Source organism: Arvicola amphibius, chromosome 12, assembly GCF_903992535.2.
Source record: "Arvicola amphibius chromosome 12, mArvAmp1.2, whole genome shotgun sequence".
NCBI lineage: Eukaryota > Metazoa > Chordata > Mammalia > Rodentia > Cricetidae > Arvicola > Arvicola amphibius.
This window is the reverse complement of record NC_052058.2, coordinates 56086988-56110044: the sequence shown is the minus strand read 5'-3', so window position 1 is coordinate 56110044 and position 23057 is coordinate 56086988. Positions and strand designations below refer to the sequence as shown.

The 23057-nt window shown below is 37.9% G+C and overlaps 1 protein-coding gene across 1 annotated transcript in view; it reads right to left on the bottom strand.

Moving 5' to 3' along the window:
- Nucleotides 1–23057, bottom strand: part of Dcaf6 (DDB1 and CUL4 associated factor 6) — a 110622-nt gene that overhangs the window by 49385 nt on the left and 38180 nt on the right. Inside the window, 8 exon segments of the mRNA XM_038348772.1 lie at nt 10954–10966; nt 10968–10991; nt 10993–11217; nt 12973–13088; nt 14884–14977; nt 17304–17305; nt 17480–17678; nt 17680–17693. Coding sequence (XP_038204700.1) covers nt 10954–10966; nt 10968–10991; nt 10993–11217; nt 12973–13088; nt 14884–14977; nt 17304–17305; nt 17480–17678; nt 17680–17693 — 687 coding nt within the window.

The following is a 23057-nucleotide window of genomic DNA, read 5'->3' as shown; positions in this document are numbered from 1 at the left end:
TTATAGTACTTATATACAGAAGCTGATTATAGCATAGGTGATAAGAAAATATTGAAAGAAATCAAATAATAACAGAAGGGAATGACTGAGTGAGCATGCGAGTATGGTCAAATAATTACTAGGTTTGTTTAAAATAACTGGCTAACTACAGACTTAAAAAAAAAACTAAGCAAAAGTCTAAAAAGCATAGGTTCATTTTGGCATATAGGAAATTTCTACAAAAATATCAAAGCAGGTATGAAATTTAGTAGATTTATAGAAAAGTACTTCAACAGCTTTACAAGTAATAAACATCTGCCCTTTCCAAATAGATGTACAGTAAGATAAGCCACTGTTGTAGATTCACACCTCTGGGAAATGCTTCCGCCAATCTGCCCCTCAAACAGCAGATGTTGAACACCACTATAATGCCAGGAAGGGAAGGAAAAGCTGCAAGCACATTAGGTTCCCATTTGAATGGGAGGGGAAACACTGAACTACACATAGCAGTATTAGAAAGCAACTGTGGAAGCTATTTAAGCACACTTGACATCAATAAACCTGAAGCTCGAGGGTCCCGTGAAGAGCCCTCATGAGGAGACCTGATCGGAAGTGGAAAGTGAAGGCTGATGCTGGGGCCTGTGCTAGCTCTTGCTGCCTCTGTTGCTCAGCCTTCTTAAGCCTCAGCTGCTGCAGGCGCTTACGGAGCAAAGCTATCTCAGGCCCCCTTAAAAATTCTGACACAGATAGGAAAAGAAAGAAGAAGAGAGTAACACGACAAAAAAAATAGTATAAAATTGATTATACACTTAAGAAGGGAAAAGATTAAATAAGACATGTTTCAAAGAGAAATACTAAAAACAAATTACTGATTAAAAAGTCATTAAATTATGAGACAATACTATACGCATACAACCAAATGTTTCTCTTTAATTTGATGAATTAGACACATAATTTCTACAATTATTCAAGTAGCCATATTGACAAAAATAAAGTCCTCCATAAGCAACACTATTTGCTTTCCTTATGGGCTCCACTCCATATTATGGTCCTACGGACTGAACACAGGGTCTAAGTGCGTACTTGATCACTGAACTACACACTTCACCTGTAAGGTTCTAAACTAAACATTCAAGTTTTCTATAATTTTTCTTTGTACAGAAAATAAAACAGAATTATAGCTATAAAATTTTAATTTAAATAATCTAAATAAAAAAATTAAGTTACTTTACTAATTTCAGTCAGATAATTAAAATTCAATAAAAGGGCTAAACAGTTATGTATATGGAAACAATCTTAGAATTCAGTAGATCTTTTACAATGCAAGTTGTATGTCATAGCCTTAAAATGTTCCTATTTTATGTTGGAATTGTCATTTACCTTTCTATTTTTGTTCAAAATGATTTACGCAATATTTTAATTAATCTTGTCTAAGGAAATAATCCTGGCACAAAGAAAATTTACATGAAATTCTGTCAAGAGGTAGCCATATACCTATTATATATGAAGTTTGAGGGGCAATAAAACATTGAGCAAAATAATTCTTATCCCTATGGATAAGATAAACTATGGAGTTTACGTTCTGAGGGGAAATAGACATCTGTGAATGTACATACACATTCACAGAGATCTGTGCACGCATGCGCCCCTGGGGTAACTGCTGTAGTAAACTAGTACCAAAGGCCTGGAAGATAGGGAATATGGAGAGACTGATATTTGGTGAACAGTCCTTAGAATGTCTTCTGAGGTGCTGACTGAGCTAGGGCCTTGTGGACACGAGGCAGTAAGCTCCACAGCTATCACAGAAAGCTGTTCCAGTAGGAGGGAATGCTCAGGGGAAATAATGCGAGATGTGAGAGACAAAGGCAACATGTTTGCTAATGTCTAGACAGAATGAAAAAGGTTGGGCCTAGGCAGAAGGAAAAGAAGCTGCCATTTGCTACAGTGAAGAACAAAGAAAGAAACAATTCATTCTGGAAAGAACTAAAAGCCATCCAAGTGGAGAAGGCAACCAGACAATGGATGTCAGAGTCAAGAATTCCTAACAGAAATTTGGATGTCATTTAAGATGAAACTTCAAGGCCCCTCACGAATGATAGAACTGAGTCCTGGAAAGTTTTAATATTAAGAGGAAGAAACCAGGGATAGGGCAGGCACAACTGAGGAACCAAAGTGCTGTAGGTAAAGTGATAAAAGTGTGTCCACAAATGATAGAAACAGTCAAAGGATAGAGCAAGCCACTATGTCACTGTTTCTAATATATGCCAGAAAAGGATACTGCTATGATGTACTAGTATGAGGCAAAACCAGACTGTAGCAGGTTCAAGAAGTGGGGGCAATGAAGCAGAAAGAGAAAGCATATATACTCTGCAGAAGTACTGAATGTTAGGAGCAGGGGGAGGGATAGATGATGGTGAGGAAGAAAAGTCAAAGTGAACTTTGTGTGTGTTTTAACTGGGGGAGAAAGTTTGTGCTGCTAGAATATGTTTAATTAAGGAGAAGGAAAAGATAATACATGAACAGGAGTAGGCAAGGGCTGAAGAGATGCTCAGTGATTAAGAGCACCGACTGCTCTTCCAGAGGCCCTAGGTTCAATTTCCTGCATCCACGTGGCAGCTAACAACTGTCTGTAATCCAAAAATCTGACACCTCACACAGACATACATGCTGGCAAAGCACCAATGCACATAAAATAAAAATATTTTTTTAAAAACAAAGAAAATAAGTAGGCAAGTGCAAGATGGTATCCTTGAGCAGACCAGGGACATGGAGGAAAATTAGCTCTCAGTAATGGAAGCACATATAAATCCTCTCAGTAATACTCACAACAAATTACATTTCAGCCTCTTATGCAATTTTCTGTTGTTGTTGTTTAGAGAATCAAGCATGCTTGAGTCATTAATCTCTTATTATTGTGACTTCTGTTTATAAAGAATTGTCTTTAAACCCACTAATTAAGAGTTAAGGAACAGTTCTTCTTGAGTGAGGTAATCCAGATCCAAAAAACAAATACTAGGTATGTATTCTGTTATACGTGTATATTAGGTTAAGTCAGTGATAAGCAAGCGGCAAATTAGCAGAACCACAGACATTAGGTATAAGTAAGGGACTAGAGGAGATGGACAGACCTCACCAGAAAGGGGAAATAGAATACATAGCTATGGATTAAGGGGACCGGAATGGATCAAGTGGGGATGGAGAAGGAAGATGGAGAGAAAGGAGAAACTATGGTGAGAGACAGCTAAAATTAAGGGCCATTTGAGTGGTAGTATGGAAACCTAGTACAGTAGAAGCTTCCTAAAATAGATACATTTTATATATGTATTTCATCTATCTATCTGTAGTGAGGAGCTGCAGGCTGCGTTCCTGCTGCCTGCTCCCAGCCGCCTGGCTAGCTTATGCCCCGAAATAACAACACACAAACTCTATTCATTTAAACACTGCCTGGCCCATTAGTTTCAGCCTCTTACTCACATCTTGACTAACCCATATCTAATAATCTGTTGTAACACCACGAGTGGTGTCTTACCGGGAAAGATTCAGCATGTCCTGACCTAGCGGTTGGCTTCATCGCATCTGTCCCAGAGAGGAAAGGCATGGCAGTCTGACTAACTTCCCAGCATTCTGTTCTGTCTACTTCCACCCACCTAAGGGCCGGCCTATCAAATGGCCAAGGCAGTTTCTTTATTAACCAATGAAATCAACAGATAGATAGAAGACACACCTACATCATCTATCTATCTATCTATCTATCTATCTATCTATCTATCTATCTATCTATCTACATATCTAACTACCTACAACACACACACACTATATATATACATATATATATATATATATATCATCTTCATACATATATGAAGATAAATTTGCCAAATAATAGAAGAGACAGAGCCCCAACTGGACACCTCTTGTCAACAAATGAAGTTTCCAGTACAGGGATTGGGCTACATCTAATTGAATTGTTTACCAAAATCCTGAAACAATCCAGGCTGTTGCAAAGACCACAGGTTGCTCTCTCAAACTGATGACAAGGTCCTATTGCTGAAAAAAAACACCTGCACAACTCATTGAACACAGAGAAGTCAAGTTGGACCCTATTTAGAGCCTTTGCCCCTAGTGGCTAGTGTTCTTGGCCACTGGAAGGCACCTTGTATGGTACTGAAGGAGAAACATAAACACTAACCCAGCTACAAACTCTCTGACCTACAATGGTGTCCTACCTGCAAAATATGTTAGTGCAATGTTGACACAAAGTTTGTGGGAATGACCAACCAAAATCAGATTTGACTTAAGGCCCACTCCATGAGAGGGAGCCCATATCAGATGCTGGATGACCAAGAACCTGAGAATAGGCAGCCCAAAGACCCAGGGGGAAACTAAATACTACTGTTCTACTAAAGGAATGTATCAATAAAATGAGTACTAATGATATTCTGCTATACTCATAGATCAGTTCCTTGCTTAGTCATTATCAGGGATGCTTCATTCTGCAGCAGATGGGAACTAATACAGAGACCCACAGCAAACAGTATGCCGAGAGAGAGAGAGAGAAGGGACTTCAGAACGCTCAGCCATAAATGTAATGCTCCCATTATTCCTCCCTCAGGGTTCAGGGGACCTCGTAGAAGAGGAGGCAGAAAGAGCATAAGAGGTAGATGTGGTGAAGAAATACCAAAGAAACAAGGCCTTCTAAACAAAACAGGGCTGATGCACAGAGAGTAAGACAGCATGTACAGGGCCCTTACGGGTCTGCACCAGATGGTGTTCTAGAGCTAAAAGAAGTGAACACATGCCTCATCCCTAACCCAAAAACTATCTCCAGTTGATAATAACTTGCAAAAACAAAAACAAACAAAGTAAAACAAAGCATCCTCCAAGGGGATCTCACTGGGGAAACCAATTACACTTAGGAGCAGGGCAGCATGCCCAGCAACAGATGGCCAACAGAAAATGGCATCTTTGAAGGTTTCTTCCTCTAAAATGTTGATGTCAGGTCTTGATCCTTTTAAAAAACAAAACAACAAAAACAACAAAAACCTACAGGTCCTCTGCATATATATCATGGCTTCCAATTTTTGGTTTTATGAGATTCCTGAGTGTATGAACAAGAGGATTTCTGTGTCTATATCTGTTTCTTGTGCATTGTCTTGGGTTCTTTTCCTTCTGTTTGTTTGTTTGGTACTATTCCAACTTTCTTATTTTTGTTTTATTATATTTTTATTATCCCTTAGTTGCCTGTTTGTTTTCTAACAAAAAGGGTATGGATCTGAATGGGGGGGGGGGAACTGGCAGGATGGAAGAGAAGCCATAATCAGGATATACTGTACAAAAAAAACCCATTTCAATAAAAGAAAAGAGCTAATGAACAATTCAATATCATCAATAGACTTCCACTGTTAGTTCTTCCTAGAAACTGCCAGTATGAAGGAGGATGCTATACATGGGCGAGTACTATTAATACAGTTACTTAACAGAAATATTGTTAAAAAGTGTTCAGCATCCCATATTTTAGTCAGTGTAATAGCAACGCTTTTAGTACCATGAAATATGATTATATAATCATAAGATTTGTCTTTTACACTCAAAAGAAATCTACCATTATGAGAGTACATATTGGTCAAATTACATTTCAAGGAAGTAGGGGAGAAACAAGGGAAAAAGAGACTCCAGTCACAAAGGACTCTGTTCCAAACTGAATTTTATATTCCCTGACATAACCACCTAATCCAAAGTTATCACATTCCCTAGTTATAGTTCTAAATGGGTTCCCAGTAAATACAAAGAAAAATGAACTACCAATATCTTCTTGCCCTGAGCTGTCTAACCTAGAAAATGTTACAAATGATGTAGCAAATGAAAACTATCCAAATCTAGCCTAGAAAACACCAAGGCTACCAAGGTTACCCTGGTAAAGAAGAGACATCCTAGCATCACCAACAGAGACAGGATTGTTCTGTACTTACACTAGAACACTTTAAACTCATAATCAGTTCACTACTTTGGCACAAAGTCATATTTTTCTTATTTTAAAAAACATATTCTTATAAACACATTTGCTTTTTAAAAAGTCTTGTTAAATGATACACAAAGGTGTATAGGATCAAAATCTCTGAACTATAAATGCTGGAAATGGTTTCAAGTAGTCTGATGTAGTAATTAAAAACAAGGGATGAGAAGCAACAACATAAGGAAAAGCCCACCACTGCCTTACAATTTCATTTGAGCATCCTATATTTTTCTAACCCTTTCCATTGCAGTGTGCCCTGGTCTCCTCATCATCTATTCTGCATCACTGCTTCACTCATTTTATTTTTCTCCCCGCCAGTATTCTAACCGTCCAGATTTATTCATTTAGATTTACAAGCTTTTAGAGACATATTTCTGTAAACTATCTTAAAATATTTTATAATAAGTCAAAAAATTGTTTAGGCTTGTATAACATGGACCCCAAACAGCAGACTGGAAATCTAAATACTACATGTCTCCTACATTCTGTTAACTGTGGAGAGCTTTTGGGTGTAGTGGTGAACAACTTTCATTTCAGCACCTTGGAGCAAAGGTAGGAAGGATCCAGAGTTCAAAGCCAGCCAGGGTATGAGATGCTATCTCAAAGACTGCCCGAAAGAGAGTAGCCTTACCAAGCATATCAAAAGTTAATGGCCAGGGACAGTGTGGCTACACATGTGACCCCACACTCCAGATGCTCAGATAGAGGGACTTCTTTCCCCACAAAAACAGTTCATAAACTGAGGCTAAAATTCCAAAGACTAAATATAATGTAATGTTTTGTAATATTTTACCGCATCTTTAGAGACAGACTATTGTTGAGGGAAAATAGACATTCTATTTACAGACTCAACAGGCAATGATTGCCCTACCTTTGTGAGATTGTAGGCTAGTAAAAAGAAGTAAGTCATAACAAATTAGTCAAAGCAAAAAGAAATCATAAAGATTAACAGGTACTTTTGTAAAATAAACAAGGTTCTAATTAAAAATGCAACTTTTTAGGGAAGTAGGGAAAAGGGGGGACTCTAAGATAATCATGAGACCACTCTCTTGGGAAGTCTTTAACTAAAGAACATCTTCCTAATAAAAGAACAGTAAGAACTTGAGAGATAAAAACAAAGGAGGCGGCAAAAGAGAGTTTGGCACAGCAAGGAACTGAGAGGAAATCAGTGCAAACCAGAACACGATGACGCTCTGAGGATAAAAAGACAGAGGGAGCTGGAGCTAGAACTCTACAAGAGCCAGTCCTGTAGGTTCTCAGAGGTCTACAGAAAGACGTTTGAAAGTATTTTCTTTTGTGGGCTCTATTTCTAAATACAGTTAGCTTTCACAGAGTGCTATTAAACAGCCAATCCGATTAAATACTTGAAATGCTTATGTGTCCTCTTTATGGAGAAGAACAAGAATAGATGCATGGACATCAACTGAGAGACAAGAAATGGCAGTGAAATGGAAAGAGGTTGTAGTATAATTTAACAGTCACAGTAGGACTCACTGATGAATTGGAGTATGTAGACATAAAGAAAATCAAAGAATACAAAATAACTCATGGGTTATTAAAATAAGCAAATAAAATTAAAGCATAAAAGGTCTAAGGTAAGGGCTAATGAGATGGCTCAGGAGATAAGGACATCTTCTGCCAAATCTGACGATCTCTGATGAAAGTTGTCCTCTGACTTACATATGTACACACACAGCACAAATACAATAAAACTTTTTGAAAAGTTAAAAAAAAGAGAGAGAGTAAGGTGTAACCTTCAGGGACAGGAAGGTCAAAGGGCTGGCTTGCATTATAGTTTTATTTTGGACCATATTATTAAACTTAAAACCACTGAAAACAACCAAAAAAGAGTCTTATATAATAAGTAGGCAAAGGAATCTGAAACTGTGGTGTGTTTAAGACAAGACTTAAATGTTCCTTTGGGAGTCATATATTAGTGAATGATAGATGGATAAGTGTTATAGAGGAAAGACAGGAGGATCATCCTAAACAGGTACAAACACAATCTTCAATCAAAAGTAGATAAAAAAAAACCCAAAAACTACAGTAGTTCTAGAAACTCAGCCATGTTTGGCTAATAAGAACAAATAGGCAGTATGGTGTGAAGGCCAAGAAAGGCAAGAAGGGAAAGACAATGTTAATCACAATTGAGTCATAAATCTACTAATGGTACTAACAGAGAACTTTTCTCACAATTGGCAAGACAGCGCTCACTGGTGACTGACAAAAATTTCGACAGGAAAAGGGGGGAAAATGGAGTTGTAGAGAAATAGGGAAGTAAAGTAAACAGAGTGGCCTTACCTGGAGAAATGTAGGATGATCAAGACAGGCTTTCTATTTTTAGGAAAGAGATAACAGTATGTTTGAGGCTAAAAAGGAAAATTCAGCAGAAAAGGCAACAATGACAGGAATAAAATGAAGTCCTTGGGAGTAATCTGGGAAGGCACAGGGACAGGTGTGTAGCACCTGGGAATCTGGGAAGGTATGGTTTGAAATGCTCCAGTCAGGTGTCATAGAAGATACGTTTCTTCTAGACAATGTTAGAGAGCTGGAATGGTCAAGAAAATGAATATTTTGTTCTTCACTGTGAGAAGTTCACAGCTTATGGAGTAGAGAAGGTAAACCAGAAAGATAAAAATGTTAAGAGCCAGGAAAGGGTAAAATAAACACACTTACAGCTGGACAACAAGGTGTGGAAAGAGACTGCTCTGGCAAGTGTTCACTAGATTTGTGCTGTGACTTTCATCGTCATCACTTAGAGATTCAGATGTAGATTATGAGAAGGACCTCAAAGCACTTGGGCTAGTTTTTGTTCTCACTTCCCTTAGGGTAACTATTAAAGATGACAGGAAAGACATGTGATATGAAGGAAAGGCATAAACATTAACATAAAAGAATATCCACAGCAAGATGAGCACAGAGAAACAGTCTAGCTCTACACAAGGCACTGACAGAAATCACAGCTCTAAATTGGCATTTCCACCTACTACCGTCTCACAATGGACAAACCCCAGTGTCTATGAAGCCATCTGGATTTGGATAGGCTTTGATAAGCACAAATGGGCCAGGAAAAGAACAAAACAAAAACATGAAGTCCTTGCTGTCGACGTGTTGGATGCTAGGATAATGAAAGGGCTACTACTGAAACAGCCACAGGCATCATCTACATCTCACACCAAACCATTTTCCCCAGAAGCGCTACAATTTAGAAAACAGTTAAGAAAAGTCTCAATCTACTAATTCAAAATATTTCCTTACCTTCTTTGAAATGTTTATGGCCAATGTTATGATAATTTGGTCATTCGCAAAACTAATCTCTAGTGCCTAGTATATTAAACACTAAAAGGGGTTCAGCAGTTTACATTGTGGTATGAAAATACATAAAATAGCTATGAAAAACATTTTTAAAGCTCCCAAATATTTACTCACAAATGTGTTTACAAAACAATTGGGACTATTTAAGACTCAGTAGAACTTAAAACTGGGCTAAAGAATCTTTTGCTTTTTAACTATAAGTTATTATTATAATTGCTTAAAATCTTGCAGAATATTTGCAACCACACTATCACTTTAAAAATCCTTGACGGAAGAGCATTATCCTGTTTACAGAGGACCTGGATTCAGTTTCTAGCACCTACGCTGTGGCTCACAACTGATTTAACTCCAGTTCCAGGGGCGCTGATTGCCCTCCTCTTCTGGCCTCCTCAGGCGCAAAGATAGCATGCATGCCTATGTGCAGGCAAAATACATGAAATAAAAATATGTATTTTAAAATTTTTATTATCTTTACCAATTATACAAGTTTGATCTACTTCTCACTCCTTCTGGCCCTATTTCTCAAAGAAAAATATTTTATTTTCTCTCAAGCTGGAAACACCTTGTGAAATGGGAAGAGAGTGACTTTTCTAGCCTCAGCTTTAGTTTAGTTTTAATAAACTGGATATAGTGTTAACAGTTCTGCTGCGGCTGACCCTGACTTCCATTGCCATAGAAAGTGAATATTAATTACCAAAAATAGGATATAGTGATAAAACAGTACTTAATTTAAAACACATTATCTTGGATCTGGCATCCAGGACAGCTTGGAGGCAAAGCTGTAAGAAACAGTCAGAAGTCTTAGTTTAGGTGGTAGCTGTATCCCTAACTATATCCCTTGCTAACATTTTTGTTCTGTATCAAGTAAAATGTTTTCTTAAAAGAACTTAAAAATAATAAACAAATATATTGTTTTTACTCTATTGACAAGTATAGTAAAAATTTCAAGTAGACTATATAGAGGTATACATACATCTATATATACATATTTATTGAAATTACTATAAATAATAGTATATTCCATATTTGGGAGGAAAAATGAGAAGTTACTGTATTGAGAGAAAAATATACCAAGAGAATTTAGGAACCGATATTTTTTACTAGCATCAAGTAAAGGCAAAGATTTGGTAAAAGACTTCTTTTTCATATATATAATAATGAAATAATTCTCCTGGCAAAGCACACTATGCTGTTGAGAAGGGTCAGTCACAGGCTTACTATACTGAACATAGTCAAAGTATTTCATAATTGAGGAAAAATTTAAAATATAGGAATAATAATAATAATGAGATATTATTCACTATCATTTTAATATAGACATAGAACCAAATAAATCAAAAACATTATTTTCATCAATAATGGTCTATAAAATATCTTTCAGTGTATTAAACTATGTCAAAATAACATCAAGTTAACTTAAAAAACTATCATATATAAATTAAAGATTCACTATTTGTAAAATTAAAGCAAATTAGACACACAAAGTTTGTGCTTAAGTTACTATTTACATACCACAAATAATTCTGACCATTTATTCCAGCAAGAAGTTAATGTGATGTAGCATCTTTCACAACAGACTAAAAGGTGGGTGCTCATTATGAGAGACCAGCAACTTGAACAGCCCACTTGAAGAATAACATCCTCACCAGACTGATGATGGGCTGTGCTGTCCAGGTGCTTCAACAGGCTTGCCTTTGCTCACTGTCTGGAGAAGACAGCAGAGAAGGAGAATGAGGGCTGTCTGTGGCAGATGCTGCTGCCTGAGCCTGAACTGACACTGTAGAGGATGTAGAAGGCTGAAGAAGTTGCTCAGCTGGAGTATCTACATCCATTGCTGTTTCACCCACTTCCAAATTAGGACTTGACGGAACCGTAGGAAGAGTTAAAGCATCTGGCTGATTTGGTTCCACCTTCAAAAAAAAAAAAAAAAAAAAAAACCCAAAAAAAAAACACATGTTAATGCAAACTCAAGTTTTTAAAAGATCTGATTATTTTACATACATACATGTATGAGTGTTTTGGTCACAAGCATGCATGTGCCTGCAGAGGCCAGAAACAGAAATTGAATTCCCAGAACTGGAGTTGTTGACAGTTGTGAGCAGTTATGTAGGTTCTGGGAACTGAACTCAAGTCTTCTCCAAAAGCAGTAAGTGCTCTAAACTCCCCCATCCCCCCCTCAAAAATTTCTTTATTTATTATGCATACACATACTAGAAGAGTTCACCAGATCTCATTATAGATGGTTGGGAGTCACCATGTGGTTGCTGGTTGTGGTTAAGATCACTGGCTGCTCTTTCAGAGGACATGGGTTAAAGTCCAAGCATCCACATGGCATCTTACAACCATCTGTAGTTCCAGTCACAGGGAATCTGGCACCCTCTAAACCATCTCTTAAGTGTTCTTGAACCATCTCTCCAGCCTTGAACTCAAATTTTAAATGCAAAACAAACACAAAAACAAACCTCTACAGAAACATGTTCTAAAAAACACACACAAAATTTATAATATATTATATATGCGTATATATACATATACATATACATACATACATACATACATACATACATACCACACACAATTTCAATGTGCTGGTTAGTCCTTATGTCAACTTAATACAAGCTAGAGTTACCTGAAAGAAGGCAACTTCAACTGAAAAATGCCTACATAAGATCCAGCTGTAAGGCATTTTCTAATTAGTGGCTGATGAGGGAGGGCCCAGATTATTGTGGGTGGTTCAATCCCTGGGCTGGTGGTCCCAGGTTCTATAAAAAAGCAGGCTGAGCAAGCTGTGGGAAGCAAGTCAGTAAGTAGCACTCCTCCATGGTCTCTGCATCAGCCCCTGCCTCCAGGTTCCTGCCCTGTGTGAGTTCCTGTGCTGACCTTCTTTGGTGATGAAGAGTGATGTGGAAGTGTAAGCCAGGTAAACCTTTCCTCTCCAACTTGCTTTTGTTGAAATCCCAACTTAGACGTTCAGTCTACCAGTAATAGCCACTAGTGGTTTGGTTCACTTGAGCAAACAGTCTCATCAGTAGAGATAGAATCAATGACAGATTTTTGCTAACATAATCAATCTCGGGCCAGTATGATGGCTAAGCAGGTAAGGATACTTCCCTGCCAACCCTGACTGAGTTTGAAAACTGACTCCTCCACTTGTTTTCTGACCTCCATATGCACGCTCACATATATATGTACACACAACCAAATATACATTTTAAAAATAATTTTTAAATTATATGCATATGCCTCATCTTTAGAGTTTTGTAGATGTCCCGTTTTTAAAGTGCATTGGAAAGGGACTTAAAATTGAAATCTTAGTCTTGTTTTCTTTGTTTTGAGATAAGTTACAGTTGGGGTCTAGTGGAATCAGAAGAGACCTATGACTACTTTGGTTACAAAATACAGTTCAGTTTAGATAAATGATAGCAACTAAAACTATCTTCTAGTGGGCATGGGCTACAGAGTGAGTTTCCAGGAAAAGTCAGGGTTACACAGAGAATCCATATCTAAAAACATAAACAAAGAAGGAAGAAGGAAGAAGAGAGAGAGAGAGACACCATCACCACCACCAAACAAACAAACAAACAAACAAACAAAAAACCCACCAAAACTATCTCCATAAACAGATTTACCAGCTTCCCAACGACTTTAAGTAGTGAGCAAATTACCTCTGGGCGAGGTCTTCCCCTTCCTCTATTGCTTTGTGCAACTTCACTTGCTTCTTCGAACCACCTTGATAACATGTCAGACATTCTCTGCATCAATGACACGTTGGGACTTTGCTCTCTATTACAACATAAAGTTTATTCGTAAATTTGGCAAAAATGTCAGGATCTCTGATACAAAAACCTAGATTTGCAGCCTTTAAGATGCTAGAAATTAAAAATCAAATCACACAGTAACTTATATAAATGTATAAAAAGCCATTACAGTCCCCATCACATTTTATAATTATATGAGTGATTTACCCATGTATGTGTACAGTAACATCTCCAAGAGTGTGAATTCGTCATCTCATCTATGCTTGTTCTTAGGTAACTCTATGTTTCCCACTCATGCCCCACCACTGTCTATTAATAGTAATAAGAGTACCCAATAGAAAGGCTCATGAATTCTAAGTGGAATAAACAGAAGGAAAGACTGGCTTTATCACTACAAATATTAACATCAAAGACAGACATGAAATAACCTTGGGGTTTTATACAGCATTTCCTAAAGCAGAATTCTTATTATATTTACTGTAAGTTCCAGTATTAATGAGATCAGGTCCTTTTGGGGGTTATATGGCCACAGGTATTTGCAACTAGCTGCCGAGAATGTATTTTGTCTTTTCAATTTAACTCCTTCCTTTTCTTTGTTCAAATAAACATTTTGTTGCTTTTCTCCATTAAGGACATTTATTTTGTACACCATGGGGGATATTAAGAATATTTTATGTTCTGTACAGTGATGTGGATTTTAAGGGCATCTTAAAATGGAAGTATGAAAAACCAACACTCAGGAGGCTGAAGCAGGAAGACTATTGTGACTTGGAGCCCAGCCTGGAATACACAGTCAGGCTGTCACAGTAATGAGGGCACAATAAGACCCGGCTCAAAAGTCAAAACAGACAAAGGTATGAGGTACATAGAAATGTAATAATTATCAATCACATAATTCTTTGATATAATTTATTTTTGAAGACAGGGTCTCTACACTCTGTAATCCAGGCTGGTCTGGAATTTACTATGTAGCCCTGGATTGAAATTTATGCTAATCCTTCTGTCACAGCCTTCCAAGTTCTGGAATTACAGACATGTAAGCCACCTTTACACACTATAACTTATATTAGATAATATTATAAATAGAGTCAAGAATGCTATATTTAGGAATACTCTTTTGATTATAACAGGTTTAATAATAATTAGAATAAGATTTTGGCTATAGATTCATTAGATAAAATATATTCAGATAAATTGTTTTTATATGTATATATACATAGATGTGTGTTTGCATGTATGTGTATATAAAAAATAAAACATTTATTTAGTGTCTCAGCCATTGCACTCTTAGGAATTTATCCTATGACATATTTGGGAAACTCACGAAAATATACTTATTAAGATTCATTGTAGCTGGGCAGTAGTGGGCACATGCACTCTGGGGACAGAAGCAGACAGATCCTTGTGAGTTCAAGGCCAGCCTGGTCTACAAGTCAGTTCCAGGACAGCCAGGAACGACCCGAAAAATCCTGTCTCAAAAAAAAAAAAAATTATTGCAAGCATCATTTACCAATAGAAAACAATGGAAATAAGGAGAAGCCTGAGAGATGACTCAGATGTTAAAAGTTTGATGCTCTTGAAAAGGACCCAGGTAGTTCCCAACATCCACAAGATGGCTCACAACCATCTGTAATTCCAGTTCCCAGCATCCACGAGGATGGTTGCAAACATCTGTAACCCCAGTGTCAGGTATGTTACACCTTCTTTCTGATCTCCACCAGCACAAGGCACAGTACACATGCAGGCAAACACTCACATAGATAGGATAAATAAATCTTTAATACCATATATCACAAAAAATTGCCATAATATATTTACCATCTCGTTCTCGTTCACTCTCTGGCCTTGCTCTGGGACCAGTATCTGACCATCAACCACGAAGTCTCAAGCGCTTAACTGGAGGCTGTCGTAACTACAAGTAATAATCACAAGTAGATCTATGTGAGTCTAAAGAACAGATTGCCTTCAACTTTTATTCTAGTGATAGCGATTGAATCCAGGACCTTATGCAGCTAATACTATACCACAGTTCTTACAGTGTATTTAATTGGAAATTAAAGAGAATAGCTCATTAATTTCATACACATACACAACTCTTGTTTGGCTAAATATAATAAGTTTGATTTATTTTTATAATTCAGATTTAGAATTATTGTTTTAACTTGGTTGATTCAACAAAGCATACTAAGAAAAACATCTCCATAAAATGATTCAGCATTAGTCCTGAGTGATAAGGAGTCTATGATAGCAAGTTGGCTGGCCCATTTAAAAAACACGTGTACACTTCAAGTTCTTCATTATCTCTCAGTCACAGAGTTTGACTGCAACTGTACTACCCACAAGTCTCAAGAGGAAATTACAAAGCAGCAACAAAATGACATGGCAGAATCTGTTTTTAACCAGTTTCAATAAAGTCATAAACAGCTTATAATTTTCCTAATTTACATAAATATACTGCCCACTTTGAAACATCTTAAATTCATCTTAAAATAATCATATTTTTTCTAATTTTATAATAACAACTTGTCAGGCCCAAGTTTTGGCAGTTAGATAAAAGCAGCATTCCTCAGCAATTTGTGAGCTGCTCGGTTCTACCAAAAGAGCCATTCCGTTATCATGGGAGAAAGTACAAATGGCTATCTGCGATATCAATTAGCATACCAAAGCACATGCGGGCCTCCAGCCCCCCTCTGTATCACAAGTAACTGTTCATGCTGCCATCCTGGCTCTTCTCACCGCACCTCTTACCCTAAACTGCCCTCAGCTCATGGGCTTCTATCCCTCCTGCCCTAGCTTCTCATTTCTCCTCATAACCCTGCTGTTTGGCTATGCTCCTTTCTTTTGTCTTTCTCTCTTGGTCTCCACCTCTGGTTCTTCCAGTCTTTTCTCTCCATTCAAGGCCAGATGCAGATGCTGGTCACATTTACTCAACTACTTTGTCTCCGCTCTGTACTCTTCCAGATGCCTCTGGCTGTTCTCTCCCTCATATCTACAATAAAAACCCTCCCTTCCCTTCAGCCATACCTTGGAGCGGTCATATCATCGGTATTCACAACTGAATTTCGTTTTTCGCCTCATAGGAATTACACATTTGCTACTGTTCTTCCTTTAAGTGTGTAAATGTTGAGAATATAGTTCAGTGCTTGCCTACAATGTGAGGCCCTGAGTTCAATCTCTATTATCACAAATCAAATAACATAAGCTCATTAAACACCCTAGCTAATACTAAATCACTATTAATTAAAAATTAATTAATTTAAGTAACAACATCTAATAAGCCAAAGTATAGAACAAGTATAGGTCACTGTAAAATAAAAGTCAAGTTAAGACTACAGAGATGACTCAGTGGTTAAGAGCATTTGCTGCTCTTCCATAGAACACAAGTATGGTTCCCTGAACCCACATGGTAGTGCACAAGCTTCTGTAACTCCAACTCCAGCTCACAGTCTTCTGTAATTCCAATTCCAGGGGATAAGCCACACCCTTTCTGGCCATGTGTAGATACACATATAAGCAAAAACTACTATACATCCAAATAATAATTTTTTAAGGACCTGGGGGAGTTGGGAGGAACCTTGGTCTCAAACATAGTGTAGAGAACCCTGATGGCCTGTTTTGGCTTCAAGAGGGAGGGAGGGGGGTGTGGGTGGAGGGGAGGGGAGGGAAGGGGGAGGAGGAGGGGAGGAGATGGCAATTTTTAATAAAAATAAATAAACTGGAAAAAAAAATAAAAAAAAGTAAATCTTTAATAAATATTTTTGAAGATCAACATGGCATGCATGTTAGGAAAAGCCTAACCACTAAACAAATATGTTCCCATGACTATATATTGTCAAAACTTCATTCTAGCTTTCCACTTTCATATTTGGTCACAGTAGGTTCAGTTCATTCACCTTTCATATAAATGCCCTCTTCAAGTTTTCCTGCTTTCTCATGTGGAAAAAAAATGGAACTGTTGCCTTATGTGAATAGTAAATGGTAAGGGGTGGCACCTGATGCATGAACACAGTCTCTTAGATGTTTATCATCTATTGTCTACTGTTCTTAATTGGCTGCCTCCAGGTGCAGAGCTGTTGATATTTTATGTTGCTGTTATGCATATACAAGGTTTAGAGGTTTTATATTACATATTTTCTTTTTAAAATTAGCTCATTTTTCTAAGAGCTCTATTTAATTATTAGCCATTCTTTCATATGTTCCCTAAATCATAAAGCCTTCAAAAAAATCAATGCATTTACTTCTTTACTTGAACACTTTTCTATTTCTTTTCTGAATCAGCATCATATATAGCCCAGGCTATCTCAAAAACTTACTTATTCAAGGATGACCTTAAATTGATCATCTATCCTACCTTCTCCTGGGAATTACAGATATCTCACCATGAAGAAAGAGTCTAGTTTTTGAGGTAACTTACCTCTTCTCGCCTCTTCCTCTGCAGGAGTTTTAAGTTCTCGTGCTGTATCGTCTTTGGGATCAAAAAGATAGATGTAATCTGAAGAATAACTGACAAGAATCTCCTGGCCATCTTCGCTGTAACACAGAGATGTCACTCTGCAGGATTTATTACTAAGATGAGAAGGGATAAAGCGAGCAACCATTCCAGTAGTTCCTCGAACCTGCATAATTCCCTAAATAACAGGAATTTATTCAAAATTAGTACGTTTATAAATAAAAATAAACATTTAAAAAACTCAGCCTGAATTATGAGCTACATGAAATAATGTAGCAATATAGACCAAATTATCACTTTCTGAATCTATTAGAAGCTTCCTTTTTAATAGTCAAGAATTTATAGCAAACAAAAAAGAATGCTATAAAGGACAGCATATGTTCCAGTTCTGTTGCTATGACAACACCAAAAGCAACTTGAGAAAAGAAGGTTTAACTTGGCTTATCCTCCCAATCATAGCCCATCACTGAGGGAAATCAGGGCAGGAACTCAAGCAGGAGCAAAGGCAAGAACCATGGTAGAAAGATGCACACTGGCTGCTGCCCTGGTTTGCTCGGATACCTTTCTTCTACAGTCCAGGCCCACTATTAGCAATTTAGAAAATGGGGATAGTCATCTAGGGATACCCACAAGCCAATATGACTAAGACAATTTTTCTCATTTAATATTGCCTCTTCAAGGTATGACAAACTGACACACACAGCATATTTAAACACACACACGAAGGAGGAGGAGGAGGAGGAGGAGGAGGAGGAGGAGGACGAGGAGGAGGAGGAGGACGAGGAGGAGGAGGAAGACGAGGAGGAGGAGGAGGACGAGGAGGACGAGGAGGAGGAGGGGGAGGAGGAGGAGGAGGAGTAAGTAAAGGCAAAGGAGAAGGAAGGAGACAGGAAGAAAGAAGAAGAAGAAGAAGAAGAAGAAGAAAGAAGAAGAAGAAGAAAGAAGAAGAAGAAAGAAGAAGAAGAAGAAGAAGAAGAAGAAGAAGAAGCGGAGAAGAGAGGGGAACCAAAAAGAAGAAGAAGAAGAGAAGAAGAATCACCTTATCATTCAGAATTCCATGATTACACGGACTCAGCTGAAATAACATTTACTAATAGTTGATTTCTATACTAAGTCATCTACAATCTTTTCATTCAAATTAATGAATCATTTCTATACTAGGAAACCTGACACTTGGCTGAATACGGTTGAATACCATTCTAAATTGTTTATTGGCTATTTATTTATTTTACGGAACCATTGTCTTTTTGAACAACTAATATTACCTCAATCCTTTAAAATAAATAACTTCATTAATATAACTTATAGGTGCCAGGATATCAAAATCATCACATAGAAATCTTTGCATTCACATAGAACTCAAAATATTAACAGGTTTGGGGTGCAATATATTCAAATCACACAAAGTTAGCCTGAGGATGAAAATACATGTAATGTAAGAAAACCACTTCCTATGACAGAGCTTCTTTTTTTGACAGAGTCTTTTTTGCCATTAAAAAAATTGAGATTTTTTAGCCGGGCGGTGGTGGCGCACGCCTTTAATCCCAGCACTGGGAAGGCAGAGGCAGGCGGATCTCTGTGAGTTTGAGACCAGCCTGGTCTACAAGAGCTAGTTCCAGGACAGGCTCCAAAGCCACAGAGAAACCCTGCTCGAAAAACCAAAAAAAAAAAAAATAATAATTTTTTTATGGTATGTGGTATTCTGTTCACATGTATGTCTGTGAAGAATGTGTGTGCAATGCCCACGGAGGCTGGAACAGGGCACTGGAACTGGAATTACAAATGGTTGCTAACCACTTTGTAGATGCTAGGAATCAAACCTGGGTAGGTCCTCTGGACGGCTTAGCCATCTCTCCAACCTTCTTTCATTGTGGAGAACATATTGTTGAAGATTTTAAACAACAATTCTATTGAAAGTACTGTTGTTTCTTCCTAGTCTAGTAATACTCTATATAATTGAATCAATCATCTGAGAATATCTAAATTAAAATGTAAATAACTACTGCAACTAAGGTAAGTCAATAATGCACAATGGCTCATGATACATCTACACTAAAAGATCTCAAGAAGAGGATTATGGATTAAGGAGAATTAAGTTTTAAAAAATTTCTGATGACTCTTCTGTCTTCCAAGAAAAAGGAAAAGGCCTTGCTGAATGAGCACCACTGTTTGAACTCTGACTGTTAAACAGGACTTTATAATCATGTTGAAGGTAATAGGCTATTATTTTGTTGCAGCTTTGGATGGTCTTTCTCTTCCAGGTTCCTCTATCAGGTATGGTTCGTGTAGGACTCTACACAGCCTTCGCCACTCTCTGGGCCCTTTACTAAAGGCTTCCTAAATAGTCTGCATGGTGCAGAGAGCTGGCTCCCAGACACTAGAACAAGGAAGTCCAGGGTGTCTGAGCACACCAGTGATTCCTGCCACCTCCGGGGAGCCTTGATAGCCAATCTAGTTCATTTCTCTCAAAGCTAACAGGGCCTTGGTCACCAGAGAAAACAGCAGCTCAGAGGAACTCTTAGGACCTCTCCCAGAAGGGCCATGATTGCTCGTTCCTTCCAAGATACAGCTGTAGCTGACAGAAGAACTTAGTGCTAGAAACAGCTGTAGCTCTGAAAAGTCGGCACCCCACATGGGTGATGACTCACAGAAGCTGCTTCACTGGAGTCTCCACCACCTCCACCTAAAATGTAATTACTGAGAAAGGCAGCAGAAAATACAAGGAGTACTGCTCCTCACATACGCGCCACCTGCAGGACCCAAGAGCGCAGGGGTCCAATGCCTATGATCCCAAAACTGGGAAGGGCAAGAGAGGAGAATCAAGTTCAAGGCTGACCTCAAACTATACAACCAGATCACAAATTTCAAACTTCCAAGGGACTAGAGATGTAGCTAGACCACAAAGTCTAGTTTATAATCCCAATTTTAAAAACTCTGGTAGTCTTCAGTACAATTCAGTATGAGAGGAGAGAGTTCAATTGGTCTGGGAATGCTAATTCTAAGGATCCCTAAAGCTGTGTACTTCTGCATGGTCGAGTTTCGTCCTGCTAAAAATGTAAACTGTCTTGTTTCTGTTGAGAATAATAATGAAGCCTATATTTCATATTATCACACTGTTTCACACAAAATGTGCATATTCAAATTGACAGGCTCCTCATCACAGCTCAAAGAGAAAATCTCTCATAATGCAAAAGCCTGAGGACGGGGAGAAGAATGATGTGAAATGCTATTTGAATGTAATACTGCTATTGCACTCATGGACCCACGAATAGCTATGGTTACCTGCACAAGATAAGCCCACTGACAGTCTAAACTGATGGGAGAAGGGCATATGAGGTCCCACCTCCAACTTCAGAGCTACTGGGAGTTAATGAGGCTAGGAAAGGGGAGTAATTTTTCTTCAGAGATGTAGCCACTGGTAAGTTGTCCATATCCAGTAAATAAGTCACATGTATGCACATGCAAGCAACTCTATTCAACTCAACAGGCATTGAGGGAAAGTAACATGAGTGTAGGAGGGACAGGGTTAGACTAGAAGGGTTACAGGGAGTGGGAGGAGGATAAAACAGAAGAATGGAGGAGGACTATGATCAAAATATGTATATAAGTATGTAAAATTGTCAAAGAATTAAAATTGATTCAAACAAAACAGAGGGGCTGGAAAGATAGCTCATTAAGAGCCCCTGACTGCTCATCCAAAGACTTGGGTTCAATTCCCAGCACCTACTTGGGAGTTCACAACTGTCTGTAACTCCAAGATCTGACACCCTCACACAGACATATATGCAGGCAAAACACCAAATAAATAAACGCAAATAATTTATATAAAAAAAGAACAGAAAAACTGTCATCTGGTATTCCCACACATTTGATAGTTAAGTTGGTTATTACTGACACTGGTGGTTTCTGCCCAAGTGCTTTATTTTCCATAACATAACATGTGGCCATATGTTTGATACTCATCTATGTATATATGTACATGTACACGTATACATGCGTGATCTTTTTTAATTGGACTTAGGTATATAATAATAGCATATTTTATATCTTCTTAGCTTGGAATATTTTGAATACTGTTGCAGTACTGAATTTAAGTCTGATTTTGTAACTGTACTGGCAGCAAAGGAGATAATCTAAAGAAAGATACCTGTATCTTTCTCTGTGGCTTTAAGACTATTAAATGGGTCTCAGAGAATTAAAATTTCCCCCAGGGACTATCATGTTGGAGGCAGGAAAGGCTAAAGCTGTGACGACAGCTAGAAAATGAATATGACTTCCAGGAAGTGATTTTACACAGTTCTGCCTAAATTGTATACCTCTACTTCTTGGCTCTTGTTTCAGCCTTTCCATAAAATTACAATACAGCTACAGAAAAAGCAGAGAGAAAGTAGGAATCTTTCTCTTCAGTTGAAGGATGAATTAATTAAGGAATAAATAAATCTATTTTCCTTTATGAGTATGTCTCCTAATTACTTGCAAGAAACAGTATGTTTATATATTGAAGTGTTCTCCTGATATTGCCAAAGTTGGCAACAATTATCATGAGGTAAAAGAAAGGCACAGAACAGATGCTCCCTAAGTCTCTAGTAAAACTAACCCTACGACATCTTGATTTCAGATAGATAACTAAATTCTAGAAATGCAAGAAAAAAATTTCCAAATTTCTATTATTTTAAGATATTCACTTTGAATAATTTATTATGGCAGTCTTGGAAAAAACCAAATCAAGTGTTTTTTTTTTTTTTTTCAGATTTATGTGTTTAAGTGTTTGCGTGTGTGTGTGTGTGTGTGTGTGTGTGTGTTGGGTGTGTATGTGTGTGTATCTAGGTGTAGGTACCTATGGAGGTCAGAAGAATACACATCAGATTCTCTAGAGTACCAGTTACAGACAGTTGTGAACCATCTGGTGTAGTTGGGAGCTGACTAACTTGGGTGCAGGGACCCAAACTCAGGTCCGCTATAAGAGCAGCAAATGCTCTTCTTAACTACTGAAACATCTCCCCAGCTCCTGTTATGATTTTTTAAATTGATAACTGTGAAAGCATTACTCCAATAGAGTCTGTTCTTTTTCTTGAGATAAGGCTCCTGTAGTGCATATAGGCCTCAAACAGGAATGACCCTGAACTTCTGATTCCTGCCTCCAGCTATAGAGTGCTGGGACTGCAGCTTAGTTCCCCAACAGAGTGCCCCTGCATGGGAAGCTTTACCCCTTCTGAAGAGGTGGATGGGGAGGGCGTTGGGTGCAGGGATGTTGGGGGGAGCAGGAAGAAGAGAGGGAGGGGGAACTGTGGTTGTTGTGTAAATGAAAAACTTTTTTAAAAAATTAGTAAAAGGGGGCTGGTGAGATGGTTAATAGCACTGACTGTTCTTCCAGAGGACCTGGGTTCAATTCCCGGCACCCACATGGTATCTCACAGCTATCTATAACTCCAGTTCCAGAGAATCTGATATCATTATACCAATGTGCATAAAATAAAGTTAAATAAAATTTTTTTAAAAATTAGTAAAATACTTTTTCTCTTAAAATAATCTGTTATTTAAG